The 19,622-nt window shown below is 41.1% G+C and overlaps 3 protein-coding genes across 3 annotated transcripts in view; all 3 read right to left on the reverse strand.

Annotated features, from left to right (window-relative positions):
• The window catches only part of LOC103109910 (olfactory receptor 4S1), a 1,881-nt gene extending 1,124 nt beyond the window's left edge, over nucleotides 1-757 (reverse strand). Inside the window, exon 1 of the mRNA XM_007519027.2 lies at nucleotides 746-757. Coding sequence (XP_007519089.2) covers nucleotides 746-757 — 12 coding nt within the window. The remainder of the gene's footprint in view (nucleotides 1-745) is intronic.
• A 129-nt stretch (nucleotides 758-886) lies between these two features.
• Nucleotides 887-2,393, reverse strand: LOC103110008 (olfactory receptor 4X1). The gene has a single exon (XM_007519147.2). The coding sequence runs from the start codon at nucleotides 2,391-2,393 to the stop codon at nucleotides 1,461-1,463; it is 933 nt and encodes a 310-aa protein (XP_007519209.1). The 3' UTR covers nucleotides 887-1,460.
• Nucleotides 2,394-18,436: 16,043 nt separating this feature from the next.
• Nucleotides 18,437-19,369, reverse strand: LOC103109911 (olfactory receptor 4X2-like). Its single transcript, XM_007519028.2, has one exon. It carries the CDS (start codon nucleotides 19,364-19,366, stop codon nucleotides 18,437-18,439), a length of 930 nt encoding a protein of 309 aa, XP_007519090.2. The 5' UTR covers nucleotides 19,367-19,369.
• Nucleotides 19,370-19,622: the final 253 nt, after the last annotated feature.

Below are 19,622 nucleotides of genomic sequence, written 5' to 3' on the forward strand. Positions count from 1 at the left end.
TCTCTATTGCAGACTCAGAGGAATATTCTTAATGGCACAGGGTAGCAGTGGCATTAAATAAGATAGTATGTGAATGTAAATAGAAATATCTATAAACAAGAATTTATTGATGTACCACAGGGCAAGCACTAGGGACCCTAGGATTGTCACGCCCACACTTTATTCCACTGGCAGACTCAAAACAAAGGATGGAGAAAGTGGACTGGTCATGAAAGTGGAGTGGAGAGCCATAAGACAGTATGAGGGGTTAAAAGCAAAGTATCTGACAGCTCTGTTGGAATGGATGAGAAGCACAAGAATCCAATAAGGTAGACCAAGAAGATTAATAGTCCTAACTAGATGCATAAGGAAGGGAAATAAGGACAAACAGTTGTGAACAGGAAAGAATTTTAGATATCAAAGTATTACTGACACATGAAAAAAAAAACATATCTACACAGTGCATTGCCTCATACTTGCAAATCACTTGAAATCTTGTGGTGCCATTTGATTCTTTGAAAACCAGCGTCTAATACAAAAAGTCAAAACACTTTGTATTCTGAGCACTAACCCTTTCTAGGTCAGCCTATCTTGCCCTGAACCTCAGGAAAATCCTCAGTTGTTAAGTCAGCAAAACTGTTAGGGCAGTTGAGTGACCACTACTTCCCTTCTTTCCTTCCTTGTACCTCCCCAAATCCAAATACTCAGTCTCTTCAAACGCAAAAAACCACAGTTCCCTGAGGCACTCATCCATCTCCTCTCCCACCTTCCTTTTCATTATTCTCGAGCTGTCCTGGATTTTCTAGAAAAGTCCACCCCCTCAAAACCAGCTCATCTGCCTCAAGGCCACTATCAAATATGGAAGTAAAGTATCAAAAGACCCCTCCTAGAAGTCATATGATATATCCCCTCAATTCTGCCAATCCTATAAAGCTGGGGAAATTTAAACTTACAGAGAGAAGGTGAAAGCAAGATTTTTCCAAGCTCAGTCCTGGGCATATGCTAGAACTGAGCAGTACACTGATCTCATGCTCATTCTCTCATAAAAGTCAACAGCTAAATCTTATTTTTTTAGTATTACTTGTTTATGAATGAGAGAATCAGAGCATCATTCTCACATGTATGATGCTGTGATCAAACCCAGAGCCTCATACTTGAGTGTTCAGTGCTTTATCCACTGTACCACCTCCTGCAGATAATTTTTAAAAAATAAAGGAAGAAAGAAAGAAAAGAAGGAAGGAAGAAAGAAAGAAAGAAAAGAAAGAGAGAGAGAAAGGAAGGAAGGAAGATAGAAAGAAAGAAAGAAAGAAAGAAAGAAAGAAAGAAAGAAAGAAAGAGAGAAAGTGTTTAAAATAAAGATGATGACAGAGCAAGGCCACTCCCATCAGCTAAAAAAAAAAAAAAAAAAAAAAGACTCAGAGTGGAATTTTAGATGCTCCCAATTTCCCCCATTTTGGCCCTTTTTGGCTGCCCTTCCTGCATCATCTACTCCTCCTCCCTACCACTTTCCTCCCCATAAGCTTCTTCATGGCACTTTTCACTTCAGCATTCCTGAAGGAGTAGATGACGGGGTTTAGGAGTGGCGTGACCACTGTGTAAAACACCGCGACTATCTTGTCAGCAGGGAAGGTGACGCAGGGCCTCATGTAGACGAAGGAGCAGGGAATGAAGAACAGGCCCACCACCGCGACATGAGAGGCACAGGTGGAGAGGGCCTTGCGGCGACCCTCCGAAGTCTGGCTCCTCAGGGAGTGCAGGATGACCACGTAGGAAGCCAGCAGCACCACAAAACTGACCACTGAGATGGAGCCTCCATTGGCAATGACTAGGACCCCAATGAGGAAGGTGTCTGAGCAGGCCATCTTCAGCACCGGGTGGACATCACAGAAGTAGTGGTCGAGGACCTTAGAGCCACAGAAGGGCAGCTGGAAAATGAGGAAGGTTTGCCCTACAGAATGCAGCAAGCCTCCACCCCAAGCCGCCCCCACCAGGAAGCCACACACATGCCGATTCATGACGACCGGGTAGTGCAGGGGCTTGCAGATGGCCACATAGCGGTCATAGGCCATCACCGTCAGGAGAAAGATCTCAGTGCCACCAAAAAAATGGAGAAAAAATATCTGCGCAATGCAACCCTTGACAGAAATGACTTTCCTCTCAATAAAGGAGTCCACGATGAGCTTGGGGGCTGTGACTGAGCAGTAGCAGATCTCCACAAAGGACAGGTAGTTGAGGAAGAAGTACATGGGGGAGGTGAGCCCTTTGCTGGCCACGATAGTCACCACAATGAAGCCGTTCCCCAGGACAATGGCCGTATACAGGAGGAGGAAAATCACAGAAATTATCTTCTGTACATCCCGGTTCTGGGAGAATCCTGATAAAGTGATCTCAGTCACATTGCTGGTAGTCGCCATGTCTTCAGAATACAAGGATGGGTAGCCTGGAAGCATAAAAATCAAAGACCTCTTCCTCATTCATTAGAAACCTCTTTTTTCTGGACCAGGAGCTGGTGTAACTGCCTGAGTGCTCATGTTACAAAGCACAAGGACCCAGGTTCAAGCCCCTGGTCCCCACCTGCAGAGGGGAAGCGTGTTTTCACAATGGAATATTACTCAGCCATAAGAAAGGATAAGATCTTGTCTTTTGCAAGAATTTGAATAGAGCTGTAAAAATAGAAGCAAAAGGACACTGTGAAGGCCCGGAGCTGGAGGAAGGGATATCTGTAGTTAGTTGAGTTTTGAATGATGAGGGAAAAAATTCTAGAAATGGATGGTGGTGGTTTTGCACAACAATAAGTATTGACTTTAATACCACTAAACTGTTCATGTAAAAGCTGTTAAAAGTGAAAATGTTTATTTTATGTTACCACTAATTAGTTCATTAAGTGGCTTCCAGTTCACTTTCTTCATACTTACCTGCAAAGACAGTAAAAATCTATCAACTTTGTCCTTCTCCCCTCCACTTCTATTTTTAGATTATTTTTTAAGTATTTTATTTATTATTGGATAGAGAGAGAAAGAAATTGAGAGGGTTGGGGGAGATAAAGTAGAGAGGGAGGGAGAGAGACAGAGACACCTGAAGCACTGTTTTACCACTCGTGAAGCTTCCCCCTTACAGGTGAGGACCGGGGGCTTGAACCTGGGTCCTTGTGCACTGTAATGTGAGCGCTTTGCCATATGTGCTACTACCTGCCCCCCCCTTTTAGATTCTTTTCTGAGACTATCATGGAGTTTTATTGGTTTCAGAGGATACAGAATGAGTCTGAGAAACCCTGGCTCTCACAGAGAATTCACTCCTCAGATGGTATGAAGCAAAGTAGATATGAAACATCTGTAACACAATAAATTTTGGGAAATAGATATCTCAGTTCAGATATAAGCTGTGTAACTTTGTAGTTCAACTTCTGCAGGTCTTGGTTTTTCTTTATCTATAAAATAGATATAAGACTATCTTCTCATTGTCACCCCCTACAGATTCTTCTGCCAAATCTAAGTGTTTCCACTAAGAACATTTATTCAGAGAAAAGGTCTTAGGTAGGCATGTTTTTATCCTCATGCCCAAGTTGGTCTTATTTCTGGGTAAATAATCTCAATAAGATATATCTTTGGAAATAAATGCTCTTTATGTTATTGTTTCTGGTCTTGGGGATGTTGGGAGGACTTATAAGGACCACTTTAGTGTTCAGATTTTAAAAGGAACTGCTTTACTTATTTATTTTTAATGAGCAGGAGATAGATCCGAGCACTGCTCAGCTCTGACATAAGGTGGTGTTGGGGAATTGAACCTTGGACCTTAGATCCTCAGGCACAAACTTTTTTTTTACATAAACATTATCCTGTTTCCCCAACCTTAAAATGTAGTCATTTTCATGTTTCATCCTCCGAAGGGAGGTTGGACGACATACTCTTATCTCCCACCTGAGGAAGATGGGTTCTGAAATTATGGCAGCTTGGAACTTTGGAATACATGACCATAGAATGTGAGTTCAGATCTACAGAGATGCAGAGGTCACATAGGCTTCTAAGCTGAATATGGGCCCAAGATCAGGTGAAATCAATGGGGTTTACAGTCAACTATATTTATACCCCTTTCCCATATTAGGGAGCTACTCTCTTCCCTGATCCAGCTTTCTGGTCCTTTCCCAGCCATGACATCATCTCCCCAGACAATAACTTGGATCCACCTGTATATCAGATGTCAGGCTCAGGGAAAAAACAAAACAAAACAAAACAAAAAACTAGTATAGTCATGGGCCCTTTGAAATATAACTAAAATAGGCCTACTAGCTATCTATAAAACTTAGCCCCTCCCCCCAAATCTTCATCTGCGATATTCTAGCCTTTAGGTTCATGATTAGTCAACAATTTGTTTGGCTTTATATGTTAACTCTTCTTTCAGCCACCAGGTTCCAGATGCTACCATGATGCCAGCTGGACTTCCCTGGGCAGACAACCCTACCAATGTGTCCTGGAGCCCTGCTTCTCCAGAGCCCCGCCTCACTAGGGAGAGAGACAGACGGGAGTATAGAACAACCTGTCAACACCCATGTTCAGCAGGGAAGCAATTACAGAAGAAGCCAGACCTTCCACCTTTTGCACTCCATAATGTCCCTTGGTCCATACTCCCAGAAGGATAAAGAATAGGAAAGCTATCAGGGGAGGAGATGGGATAAAGAGTTCTGGTGGTGGGAATTGTGTGAATTTGTACTCCTCTTATCCTATGGTTTTTGTCAGTGTTTCCATTTTATAAATAATTTTTTTAAAAAATGTAGCAAGTTTCATCAAAGCAAAAAAGGCATCCCCTTTAATGGGAGAAAATATTCTAAGTCATACATCTAATAAGGCATTAACATCCAAAATAGATATTAAAAACTCATCTCATGTATCCCCAATAGCAAAAATGGTCATATTAGAAAATGAGCAGAGATTCTGAAAAGACACTTCCGGAGAGAAGCCATAAGGCCAATGGGCATCTCTTGGTGTTAAACAAATGCTAATCAAAATTACAAAGAGACAATGCCTTGCCGCAATTCAGTGTGGAACATCAATCATATAAAATGCCCCACTCTCCTGAGGGAGGCTAGGCCAACATACTCTGTCACTCATCCTGCATTGAGTGCAGCCTAGAATGTTCCTAGCTATGACCACAGAATTTTGAGCTCAGGCCTGCAGTGATGCAGAAGTTACACAGGCTCTTTTGCTGAATATGGAACCCAGAACAAATCAATAGGGTTTCAGTTAACAATATTTGTATACTTTTTCCATATTTGAGAGTTACTCTCTTCCCTAATCCAGCTTTCTAGTCCTATCTCCAACTCTGACACCATCTTCCCAGACAATACCACTAGCCCACCAGCTTGTTAGTTGTCGGGCTCAGGCAAAAATTAGTGAAGTCATGAGCCCCTAAAATAGACCTACTAGTTTTTTCCAAAATAGAGACCCCCAAATCACATCTGCTATAGTCTTAACATCTAGATTGCTGATTATTAAGCAATTTCTTCTGCTTTATATCTTAATGCTTTTTCACCTATCAAGTTGCAAATGCTACTATGATGCCAACCTGACTTCACTGGATGGAAGACCTCACTGATGTGCCCTGGAACCCCACCTCCCCAGACTCATGCCCCACTAGGGAAAGGTAGAGACAGGCTGGGATCATAGATCAACCTGCCAATGTCCATGTCCAGTGGAGAGGCAACTACAGAAGCCAAATCTTCCACCTTCTGCACCCCATAATAATCCTGGGTCCATGCTCCCAGAGGAATAAAGAACAGGAAAGCTTCCAATGGAGGGGATGGGATACAGAACTCTGGTGGTGGGAATTGTACCCCTCTTATCCTATGGTCTTGTTGATCATTATTAAATTAATAACAGACTGTCCAGAGACTTCAGGTGGGAAATGACAACCCTTCAGCTTCATTACTCGGGTGAGACTTTTCCTTTCATAGTATTCTCTAATTCCATTCCAGGCAATTCACTTCCTGACAAAGTCCCAAAACCTAGATATAGACCAGGTCCCATGAGATAGAGCATATGTTCACATGTATCTATAAACTAGGGCAAAATATATACCTGAAAGCAAAAGTACACAATAGTCTGCACTGAGTACCCCCCAACACTTCATCTGCACTATTCCAGCCTTTAGGTCCATAATTATTCAACACTTTGTTTGGTTTTGTATGTTAACTCTCTTTTCAGCCACCAGGTTCCAGATGCTACCATGATGCCTCCCAGACTTCCCTGGACAGACAGCCTCACCGATGTGTCCTGAAGCTCTGCTTCCCCAGAGACCCACCCTACTAGGGAAAGAGAGAGGCAGACTGGGAGTATGGATCGACCAGTCAACGCCCATGTTCAGCGGGGAAGCAATATACCTTCCCTGTCCTAGAATTCCAAGCTCTTTATATGAGTCTGATTTCTTTTTCCACCAGGATTATGACTGGGGTTTAGTGTCTGCAAGAGAGATCCACTGCTCCCGATGGCCTTTTACTTTTCTTTTTTTCTTTTCCTTTTTATTTGATAAGATAAGACAGAGAGAAGAGGGGAGTCAGAGGGAGAGAGAGAGATCTGCAGCCCTGCTTCACTACTCTTGAAGCTTATCCCTTGCAAGTGGGAACTGGAGCCTTGAACCTGGGTCCCTACACATGATAACATATGCTCAACCAGATGTGCCACCATCAGGTCTCTAACTGGCTTTTTCCAACAGATCTTCTCTACCATTTTTCTCAAAAATAAAATAAGGTAAAATAATTAATGGAGGGAGTGCCAATCCCACCAGCAGAGGAGCCAAAATTGGCCTATGAATGCCTTCTTCCCTTACTGAGTAATCTTAAATCATGAAATTGGAAGGAAGTTTATGGATTCCTGCTCTTTCAGAATAAGCCATCTCTCTGGACCCAGATTCACAAGTCTGGACTAAAACCAGGTTGCAGGCTCCAGGCATCCTTACTCAAGCCACTGGACTCCTTCCCCTATTAAAGCACCCAAAGCTGGACTGAAAAATGGAAAGAGAAGAAACTTCATGTTTACAAAAAGAAAAAAAAAAAAAAGCCAGAGAAAAAGTAAAGAGTAAGTTCTGTTTTTTTCTTTTTGCCCAAGTCTGAAATCTGATATGCCGGTGGATCCAAGTTATTGTCTGGGGAGATGATGTCATGGCTGGAAAAAGGACCAGAAAGCTGGATCAAGGAAGAGAGTAGCTCCCTAATATGGGAAAGGTATATAAATATTGTTGACTGTAACCCCATCAATTTGATATGATCTAGGGCCCATAATTAGCTTAGGAGCCTGTGATCTCTGCATCCCTGTAGATCTGAGCTCACATTCTGTGGTTATGAGTAGGAACATTCCAAGCTGCCCCAATATTGACCCATCTTTTTCCTTTTAATTTTTAAGCATACCTCCTCCCCCTCCACCCCCCATAACCAGTCCCTGGGGACCAGCTCCTAGCAGGCTCCCCTGCTGAGCTTCTGTCTTTACCAAATTCCTGTCCCACCAGGGAGTATCATTCATTCTAAGTCTATACCCTTCTGAAATATCTGGCCTTTTTCCTTTCTAAGTAGCCAACCCCCCCACCTCACCCCACATAGCTAATTAAATAATTAAAAATAAATAAATAAATAAAACTCCTTTCACCGCTCTTTTATGACTGTTCTTTTTCTTATCTTTTTCTTTTTTCTCTCTCTCTCTTTCTTTTTTTATTCTTTTTCTCATTCTTGGCATCCTTTCTTCCTTAATCCTACAGCTTCCAAAGCCACAGGCCCCAGCCCCCACACCACCAAACAGTGTGCTTTTCTGAATTCACTGATACACATTTGGGAATTATTTTGGGGAAGAATTCTGACTCAGTGTGGACTCTCACTGCGAGTGTCTCTGCTCAATTTCACTTCCTCCTTTAGCCACCCCCTACATAACTATCTATTTCAGCTATCCTTGTCTAGTCCTGAGGGTTTTTGTTTTTTTCTCATTCTTAACAATCAGCTGCCTCTGATCACGAGGTTTGACGTAATCTGGGACAGGGTTTTTTTTTTACCCTGCTCTATTTTATTATTAATATTATATAAAGGCATATATCTTTCCCCCCCTTTAGATTGATCAAAATTAACTCTTAGGGTACCTTTCATTGCTAGGGTAGTGGGCATCTTATCTATTGTGGGAGGAACTTATGTCCTTACTCCTACCTCCTCTACAGACTCTCCCCTCCCTCCTCCTCCAAGCTAATTTTAAAAAATTAAATTGAATTAAATTAAAAATAAAGTAATAAAAAAAATCCTTTCCTTTCACTGCTCTCTAATTACAGCTCTTTTTTATCTTTTCCCTTTTCTCTCACTTGTCTCTTTTTTTTCTTTTTCTCTTTTTTTTTATATATATCTTGTCATACACTTCTTCCTTCTTTGCCTTTCTGAATTTGTGAATTATTTGGGGGAATAAATCTGACTCAGAGTGGACTCTCTATGTGTGTATCTCTGCTCTACTTCCCTTTCCTCTCTTGTTACCCCCAGAATATACAGTGGATAGTAGATTTGCATAACTGTCTATTCTTGCTATCCCTTCTTTCTTTTCTCTTCTTCACTGGAATTTGGTTACTAATCTTTCACGGACTGGAGAAATTGTTTGGCTAACTGGTAGTGATTAAACTGCTTCAATACTTGCTTCAGTTGCTACTGTAAATTCCTGAGGTTGGTGAGTGCAGTTGTCATAAAGGTATTTAGTACAGTGTTGCTTGTTCTCAAGACACAACAACTGAGGAACAACAGAGCATAAAAAAAGAAACACGTAAATCAAAAAAATGGGTAGATCAAAAACAAATAAAACTGCTACTCCAATGAATGAAGACAAGAGCCCAGAAGAAACTACAAATCAGCCAGAAGTAACTATAGATAAGAAAAGTATGCAAGCAATAATACACTTATTAATCACAGAAATGAAAACAACATTGGAGGAAAGGAATGGCAGTATTAGAGAAACAACAGTTGAGACCCCCCAAGGAAAATACTGACTATCTTGAGGCAATTAGAGAACTGAAAGCTGAAATAGCTGTAATGAAGAAAGAAGCTGAGGGAAGGGAAAGCAGACTAACAGAAGTAGAAAACAGAATTAGTCAGACAGAGGATGAGTTAGAGAAAACAAAGAAAGAGGTGAAAGAGCTTAAAAAGATATTGAGAGACACTGAAAACAACAACAGAGACATAAGGGATGATCTCAAAAGAAGTAACATTTGCATAATTGACCTGCCAGAGGAAGAAAGAGAGGAAGGGGAAGCAAACATTCTAGAGGAAATAATACAAGAAAACTTCCCAAACCTGAATAACAGAAAGGACATCAAGATTCAAGAGGCCCAGAGAGTACCAAACAGAATCGACCCAGACCTGAAGACACCAAGACACATCATAGTCACAATGAGAAGAAGTAAGGATAAAGAAAGGACCCTAAAGGCTGCAAGAGAGAAACAAAAAGTCACATACAAGGGAAAACCCATAAGATTATCTGCAGACTTCTCCACTCAAACTCTAAAAGCCAGAAGAGAATGGCAAGATATCTATTGAGCCCTGAATGAAAAAGGGTTTCAACCAAGGATAATATATCCTGCTAGACTTTCATTCAAACTAGATGGAGGGATCAAAACCTTCTTAGATAAACAACAGTTAAAGGAGGCAACCATCACCAAACCGGCCCTGAAAGAGGTTCTAAAAGGCCTCGTATAAACAACAACATCACTATAATACTGGCAATATATCAGAGCAAACAAAAAAATTTTTTTTGAACAATGGCACTACAATACATTAAATCCATAATATCAATAAATGTCAATGGCTTAAACTCATCCATCAAAAGGTACAGAGTTGGGGGATGGATCAGAAAACATAATCCAACCATATGCTGTTTGCAAGAATCCCATCTGTCACAAGAAGATAAACACAGAATTAAAGTGAAAGGATGGAACTATCATACAGGCTAACAGACCACAAAAAAGGGCAGGAACAGAAATTCTCATCTCAGACACGATAGATTTTAAATTAAATAAAGTAATAAAAGATAGGCAAGGACATTACATAATGATTAGAGGATCAATCAGCCAAGAAGACTTAACAATCATTAACATCTATGCACCCAATGAGGGACCATCTAAATATGTCAGACACTTACTGAAAGAATTTCAAAAATACATCAATAGTAATACAATAATAGTGGGAGACTTCAATACCCCACTCTCACATTTAGACAGATCAACAAAGCAGAAAACCAATAAAGATACAAGAGAATTGAATGAAGAGATTGACAGACTAGACCTCTTGGACATTTTCAGAATCCTTCACCCCAAAAAACTGGAATACACCTTCTTTTCAAATCCACATAACACATAAGGACAGACCACATGTTAGGCTACAAAGACAGCATCAATAAATTCAAGAGCATTGAAATCATCCCAAGTATCTTCTCAGACCACAGTGGAGTAAAACTAACATTTAACAACGAACAGAAAATTATTAAAAGTCACAGAATTTGGAAACTAAACAACATACTCCTTAAGAACCACTGGGTCAGAGATTCACTCAAGCAGGAAATTCAAATGTTCCTGGAAACAAATGAAAATGAAGACACAACCTATCAAAATATTTGGGACACAGCTAAAGCAGTACTGAGAGAGAAACTTATAGCCATACAATCACATATTAAATGCCAAGAAGAAGCTCAAAAGAACGACCTTACTGCACACCTCAAAGACATAGAGGAAGAGGAGCAAAGGAACCCTAAAGCATCCAGAAGGACAGAAATCACTAAAGTTAGAGCAGAAATAAACAACATCGAAAATAAAAGAACCATACAAAAGATCAATGAAGCCAAATGTTGGTTCTTTGAAAGATTAAACAAAATTGACAAACCCCTAGGCAGACTCACCAAACAAAAAAGAGAGAAGACTCAAATTAATAGAATTGTAAACGATGGAGGAGATATCACAACTGACACCACAGAAATCTAGAGAATCCTGCGAAACTTCTATAAAGAACTATACGCCACCAAGCTAGATAATCTGGAAGAAATAGAACAATTCCTAGAAGCATATGCCCTTACAACACTGAACCAAGAACAACTACAAAATCTAAATGCACCAATCACAGACAAAGAAATTGAAACCGTTATTAAGAACCTCCCCAACAACAAAAGTCCTGGACCAGATGGCTTCACAAATAAATTCAAAAAACTTTCAGGAAACAGTTAGTACCCATACTTCTGAAGCTTTTCCATAAGATTGAAGAAACAGGAATACTCACTTCCACCTTCTATGAAGCCAACATCACCCTGATACCAAAAGCTGATAGGGACAGAACAAAAAAGGAAAATTATAGACCAATATCTCTGATGAACATAGATGCCAAAATATTAAACTAGATCTTGGCCAACCGGATACAGCAACATATCAAAAAGATTGTTCATCATGACCAAGTGGGATTCATCCCAGGAATGCAAGGCTGGTTCAACATACATAAGTCAATCAATGTCATTCACCACATCAATAAAAGCAAAGCCAAAAACCACATAATTATCTCAATAGATGCAGAGAAAGCCATTGGCAAAATCCAACACCCATTCATGCTCAAAAAACTACAAAAAATGGGAATAGATGGGAAATTCCTCAAGATAGTGGAGTCTATATATAGCAAACCTACAGCCAACATCATACTCAATGGACAGAAGCTGAAAGCATTCCCCCTCAGATCGGGGACTAGACAGGGCTGTCCATTGTCACCGTTACTCTTCAACATAGTACTGGAAGTTCTTGCCATAGCAATAAGGCAAGAGAAAGGAATCAAAGAAATACAGATTGGAAGGGAAGAAGTCAAGCTCTCACTATTTGCAGATAATATGATAATATACATAGAAAAACCAAAAGAATGCAGTAGAAAACCACAGGAAGTTATTAGGCAATATAGCAAGGTATCAGGCTTCAAAATCAATGTACAAAAATGAGTGGCATTTCTTTATGCAAACACTAAATCTGAAGAAGAAGACATCCAGAAATCACCCCCATTTACTGTTTCAGCAAAATCAATCAAATACCTAGGAATAAAGTTGGCCAAAGAAGTGAAAGACTTATATACTGAAAACTATGAGTTGCTACTCAAGGAAATAGAAACTGATACCAAGAAATGGAAAGATATCCCATGCTCAAGGATTGGAAGAATAAATATCATCAAAATGAATATTCTCCCCAGAGCCATATACAAATTTAATGCAATACCCATCAAAGTTCCACCAAGCTTCTTTAAGAGAATAGAACAAACACTAGAATCATTTATCTGGAACATGAAAACACCTAGAATTGCCAAAATCATCTTAAGGAAAAGAAACCGAAATGGAGGCATCACACTCCCAGACCTTAAACTATATTATAAAGCCATCATCATCAAAACAGCATGGTACTGGAACAAAAATAGGCACACAGACCAGTGGAACAGAATTGAAAGCCCAGAAATAAATCCCTACACCTATGGACATCTAATCTTTGATAAGGGGGCCCAAAGGATTAAATGGAAAAAGGAGGCTCTCTTCAATAAATGGTGCTGAGAAAACTGGGTTGTAACATGCAGAAGAATGAAATTGAACCACTTTATCTCACCAGAAACAAAAATCAACTCCAAATGGATCAAAGACCTAGATGTCAGACCAGAAACAATCAAATACTTAGAGGAAAACATTGGTAAAACAGTTTCCCACCTATACCTCAAGGACATCTTTGATGAATCAAACCCAATTGCAAGGAAGACTAAAGCAGAAACAAACCAATGGGATTACATCAAATTGAAAAGCTTCTGCACATCCAAAGAAACTATTAAACAAACAAAGAGACCCCTCAAAGAATGGGAGAAGATCTTCACATGCCATACATCAGACACAAAACTAATCACCAAAATATATAAAGAGCTCAGCAAATTTAGCACCAAAAAAGCAAATGGCCCCATCCAAAAATGGGCAGAGGATATGAACAAAACATTCACTACAGAGGAGATCCAAAAGGCTAACAAACATATGAAAAACTGCTCTAGGTCACTGATTGTCAGAGAAATGCAAATTAAGACAACACTAAGATACCACCTCACTCCTGTAAGAATGACATACATCAAAAAGGACAGCAGCAACAAATGCTGGAGAGGATGTGGGGACAGAGGAACCCCTTACATTGCTGGTGGGAATGTAAATTGGTACAGCCTCTGTGGAGAGCAGTCTGGAAAATTCCCAGAAGGCTAGACATGGACCTTCCATATGATCCAGTAATTCCTTTCCTGGGGTTATACCCCAAGGACTCCGTAACACCCAACCAAAAAGAGGTGTGTACTCCTATGTTCATAGCAGCACAATTCATAATAGCTAAAACCTGGAAGCAACCCAGGTGCCCAACAACAGATGAGTGGCTGAGAAAGCTGTGGTATATATACACAATGGAATACTATGCAGCTATCAAGAACAATGAACCCACCTTCTCTGACCCATCTTGGAAAGAGATAGAAGGAATTATGTTAAGTGAGCTAAGTCAGAAAGATAAAGATGAGTATGGGATGATCCCACTCATCAACAGAAGTTGACTAAGATCTGAAAGGGAAACTAAAAGCAGGACCAGACCAAATTGTAAGTAGGGCACCAAAGTAAAAACCCTGTGGTGAGGGGTAGACATGCAGCTTCCTGGGCCAGTGGGGGGTGGGAGTGGGTGGGAGGGATGGGTCACAGTCTTTTGGTGGTGGGAATGGTATTTATGTACACTCCTAGTAAAATGTAGTCATATAAATCACTAGTTAATTAATACAAGAGGGGGGAAATTAATTGTATGTCTCGAGGTTTTTCAAAACATAAACTGAATCTTTTCAATATACAGGCTGTGTAACTGATATGCAGACTCTCTCAAAAGCCTAGACCAAGTAGATCAGAAGCAACCAATAGCACAGCTATATACAAGATACTGGGTACTGTATAGCAAACCCTAACAAAAGGACTTTTCAAAGTTAACCCAATTAACAAATAATGTGATGATAACATTAACTATCGATTGTCTTTTTGAACCCTAAGACAGCAGGAACCTCACATCTCCACTATAGAGCCCCTACTTCCCCCAGTCCTGGAACCATTGGATAGGGCCCACTTTCCCATATGCCTCTCCCAATCCATATCAAATAATATTGCATCTGCTGATCACAACCTAATCAACACAACGATTGCCACCTCAACATGCTTCACTTCAGACTGTGTCCAGGGACTTCACGTGTGGAATGACAACCCTTCAACTTCATTACTCGGGTGAGACCTTTCCTTTCATAGTATACTCTAATTCCATCTCAGGTGGTTCACTTTCTAACAAAGTCCCAAAACCTAGATATACACCAGTTTCTGTAAGAGAGAGCATATGTTCACACATATCTATAAACTACTGCAAAATATATGCCTGAAAGCAGAAGTACACTAGAGTTTGCAGTGAGTACCCCCCTAACACTTCCTCTCCACTATTCCAAGCTTTGGGTCCATGATTGCTCAACAGTTTGTTTGGCTTCGTATATTAACTCTCTTTTCAGTCACCAGGTTCCAGATGTCATCAGGATGCCGGCCAGGCTTCCCTAGACTGAAGACCCCACCAGTGTGTCCTGGAGCTCTGCTTCCCCAGAGACCCACCCTACTAGGGAAAGAGAGAGGCAGACTGGGAGTATGGACTGACCAGTCAATGCCCATGTTCAGCGGGGAAGCATTTACAGAAGCCAGACCTTCCACCTTCTACAACCCACAATGACCCTGGGTCCATGCTCCCAGAGGGATAGAGAATGGGAAAGCTATCAGAGGAGGGGGTGGGATATGGAGATTGGGTTGTAGGAATTGTGTGGAGTTGTACCCCTCCTACCCTATGGTTTTGTTAATTTATCCTTTCTTTAAATAATAATAATAATAAAAGGAAAGACCACTTTGCATCAGTGGCCCAAAGAATACTAATAAGCCATTTTATTCTAAGCACATTTTGCTCAAAAGTAGTTGAACCATAAGGTGGAAGAAAATGTCCTTTCTGCAGAAGATTAGGAAAGGATTGATGTACATCTATTAATTTTCTAAGAAAGCACAGTGTAAGGTATATGTGTAAAATGCTGAATCACAACCTTCACATACTCAATATGGTTTAATTCTCACAGTCAAACTAAGGACCTGTCATGTTACTACCTTTAGAGAAAGTCAGACACCTGCAGGGATGTAGTGATTTCCTCAAAGTCAAACTATTGGAAACCAGCCTCAAACTCGGGTCATTCTTTCTCCAGAAGCAAGTCTTAACCTCTCTTCTGTTCATTTAAGAAAGTATTAATTAACAAAACCATAGGGTTGGAGGGGTACAATTCCACACAATTCCCACCACCCAATCTCCATACCCCACCCCCTCCCCTGATAGCTTTCCCATTCTCTATCCCTCTGGGAGCATGGACCCAGGGTCGTTGTGGGTTGCAGAAGGTGGGAGGTCTGGCTTCTGTAATTGCTTCTTAAATTAAAAAAAAAAAAAAACTGAACCCACCTCAAATATTGCTTGTTGACTTGATTTCAGCTTTGCTTCCTGAATTATCTGTAGTCAGAAAACTGATTTGCTTAGACAAGTCATCTCAGGAAAGCAGAGATTTGTTGCACTGACAGAGTATCAAGATAAATGGCATAGGTTGAGGGAGAGAGTGTTTTGCAGACACATACCACAAGGGAGGTGGGAAATTGTGCCCATGTGTCAACAACTGTACTGTAAGTTGCTAAAACCCCCTTCTCAGTTAAGTGATTTGCAGAGAAAAAGTGATAAGCTAATACACTAAAGTATCAGGTTCAAAATTAATATACAAAAAAGATAATATAAGAGAAACTCAAGAGTATGTTAGTTAGCATTCATAATCTGAAACTCAGAAATCTTAGTTCAAGGTCAGTCCTCGGGAAAATTTAGGTATCTGTATAGCCAAGTCTCCAGTCAGGCTCAGACAGGACTGGAGCCTTCATTTCTATCAGATAAAGCCAGGGGTGGCATTGTCATGGCCAGACTCCTTGAATTTTTCAAAAGGGCATTTCTGAAAAATGCATGATTAGGACATTGAATGAAAGTTATCCTTGACTCCATACATAATGGCTATGTTACATGCAGCTCTGAGGAGAATGACACTAACATCTCTCTAAAGCAAGCTACAGAGCTCCTTCCTCAGCCTATCATGAAAGCAGGCAGGACGATGGTCTATCACTTGAAAGAGTGAGCACACCCAGAAAAGGCATTCCCTCTGTGGAAGTGTGTGGAAAGGAGAGAAACACCAGTGAGAGGCAGCAGCATGCATGAAATGCCATCCATGGTTAAAGGTTCAGTGAAATAACTGACGCCAGATCTGCCTCTTACTACTGATCTTCCCCTGTGGACTCACCAGCTGTGTTCAATGCCACCACCTCCTGGGCCAACTCCAGCACTTTCTGACTTACTGACTTTTCAACAAAGAAGGGTATCAAAGTGGGGACTAGAACAGGACAAGACTACCAAATAATCCCCTGAAGTCAGGGTTGAGGAAAATATTTGCTGGACTGACAAGTCAGAAGGATTTAAGGTTTAGGAGGTGGAAAATTGAGATGGGAGAATTGAATTCCCTGGGCTTTTCTAGCATTGCTGCCTGGGGACTTTCTGCAAAGAACAAAAGTCAACTCAATTGCTTCAGTCAGAGGTGAAGGAATCCTGCCTCTAATTAATCCAATTAGAAAGTTGGGACTTCTACTTACACCAAAAGTTAACTCCCCTCTTGTCCTGACCTCTGGAGGTTTCCATGTGCATTTTCAAGCAAGTGGTGGAAGATAATCTAATATTAGTTGATCCCTTTGTCCTGACCACAGATATCCTCAAGGGACTCTTGGTGGTCTCTGCCCTCACACTTCACGGGGTTAATGATGTTAGTGAATTCCTAGAAAACTTTAACCATGTGTGCATGGACCATTTCACACACATACACACACACACACACACACACACACACACACACACACACACACACACACACACACTCTAACATGTCACCTGACCAGAGAATACCAGCCACAGAAGACTCATTCAAGATCTCAAGATCATCATGTCCCACTCATTTGCTTTATGGTAGAGAAACTATCAAGAAGGAAAATGTCTGAATGCTACTCCATGCACAGATAACATGACTAAATAAGTTCTTTCCTTACTCCTAGGACAGATCTTCCAACACTCATTTTTTTAGTATTTTTATTAGTGATTTCATAATGATTAACAAGATTATAAAATAACAGGGGTACAATTCCACACAGTTCCCACCACCAGAGTTCCATATACTATGCCCTCCACCGGAAGCTTCCCTAATCATTAGCCCTCTAAGAGTAGGAAACAAAATTATTTAGTGGGGGGTAGAAGGTGGAAAGTATGGCTTTTGTAAGTACTTCTCTGATGGACATGGGTGTTGACAGGTTGATCCATACCCCCAGCTTCCAACTACTCATTGTTAAGGTTAAAAGCATGTCACTACAAATGTTCAGCACATGTTTCCTCATAGGCAAGTGTTTCAGAGTTCTCTAACTGCTGGACATAGTCTCCTAAATAACAGACTATTGTATTTGTGATGGGGAATGCTATGTCTTTCAACATTTCTGTCTACTGTCTCACACAGAGCCACCGTAAGACTTTACCAGAGTAACTGATATAGCCACTTGACATACTAGATAACTATAGCTCACATAGAGTAACAATATGGTATCTGGCAAGATGGTTCTGTGGTAGACTACATGCTTTGCATGAATGTGTCCTTGGGTTGAATCTCTGACACTGAATATGAATGAGTAGAACTAAAGGATGGATAAAGAAGAGAAAGTTTACTGAATGCAAAGGAGGGAGATTTACACCTTGGTAGTCATCGTGGTACAGCAATTCACAATTTGAAAAGAGGTGAGATAGTCTATGAAAGCCATTCTTTATTCTGAAAGTTCCACCACAGCTACTGGTTGGCTGAAGAACCTTCATATAGGGAGGGTGAAATACCAGCATTCCTCAGTGGGATGAGGAGTACCACCAAACAACTTTTTACCAGAGTACTGCTCAACTGTAGCTTAAAATAGTGCTGAGGGCTGAACCTGGGACTGTGGAACCTCAGCCATGATAGTCTACCATTGCATAACTATTATGCTGTCTCCCCCATCCTCCCCTTATATTTTAATGTGGTTTATAATAGCAAAGAATGAAATATCTAAACCTCTACATGAAACATATTAATGAATTATAACACATCATTCAGAAGAATTGTTCTATAAGTAATTAGAATGAAGGTTTGAAAGTCAAAAGTAGTTAGAACATTCCTAGGGCTAACATGCCCTATGAACATTCCTGCATCACACTTTGCCCCTCAAATTGGGACTCAGCATCATTCAAAGCCCCCTGAGTTGGGACTCAGCATCATTCAAACACCCAGACTCAGGCTCTATTTCTCCTCTGGCTTCATTGTCCGAATCCACAGTCGCTGCATGGCCTTCTTCATTTCAGCATTTCTCAGGGAGTAGATGACTGGGTTGAGGAGTGGAGTGATCACTGTGTAGAACACAGCCACCATCTTGTCCACAGACAAGGTGTCAGAAGGCCTCAGGTAAATGAAGATGCAGGGCCCAAAGAACAAGACAACCACAGTGATGTGGGACCCACAGGTGGAAAGGGCCTTGCGTCGCCCCTCAGAGCTTCTGGCCCTCAGGTGGAGCAGGATGACCACATAAGAGGACAAGAGGACGACAAAGCTGATCACAGACAGGGTGCCTCCGTTGGCAACAATCAGCACACCAGTGAGCAGGGTGTCAGAGCACGCAAGTTTGAGCAGGGGAAGCACATCACAGAAATAGTGGTCAATCACATTGGGCCCACAGAAGGGCAAGTGGAAGATGAGGAGGATTTGGGCTAAGGAGTGCACTAAACCCCCCAGCCAGGCTAAGACCACCAGCAGAGCACACACCTGCCGGTTCATGATGCTGACATAGTTGAGGGGTTTGCAGATGGCCACATAGCGATCATAGGCCATCACAGTGAGCAGAAACATTTCAGTGCCCCCAAAAGAATGGAGAAAGAATACCTGTACTAGGCAGCCCCCCAGAGAAATGGATTTCTTTTCAGCCAGCAGATCTGAGATGAGTTTAGGGGCTGTGGTAGAGGAGTAGCAGATCTCCACAAAGGACAGGTGACTCAGGAAGAAGTACATGGGAGAGCTGAGGCTTCTGCTGGTCAAGACTGTGAGCACGATGAGGAAATTCCCCAGCACGATGGCTGTGTACAAGAGCAGAAATAGCACAAAACAAGCCTTCTGCACCTCCTGCCTAGGAGAAAGTCCCAGAAGAATGAATTCAGTAACGTTGTGTGAGTTAGCCATGAAGTCAACACTAATAGGCAGTGGTTTGAAGGGTTCAGAAAGATCTGAAATGACACAAAAACAGAATGTCTTCATTAAGTATGTGTGTTCCATAATAAGCCCTTGCTTAACTGAGAAGTGTATAAGCTGCAGATTGAAAGATGAGTAAGAGTTAGATAAATATGGAAGAGCAGAGAGCATGATAATTCATCTGGATGTATTTGTATCTGGAGTTAAGAAAGAATGTTTTTCCTTGTAAAATGTGTATTCTTAAAGT

The sequence above is a fragment of the Erinaceus europaeus genome, chromosome 17 (genome assembly GCF_950295315.1).
Source record: "Erinaceus europaeus chromosome 17, mEriEur2.1, whole genome shotgun sequence".
NCBI lineage: Eukaryota > Metazoa > Chordata > Mammalia > Eulipotyphla > Erinaceidae > Erinaceus > Erinaceus europaeus.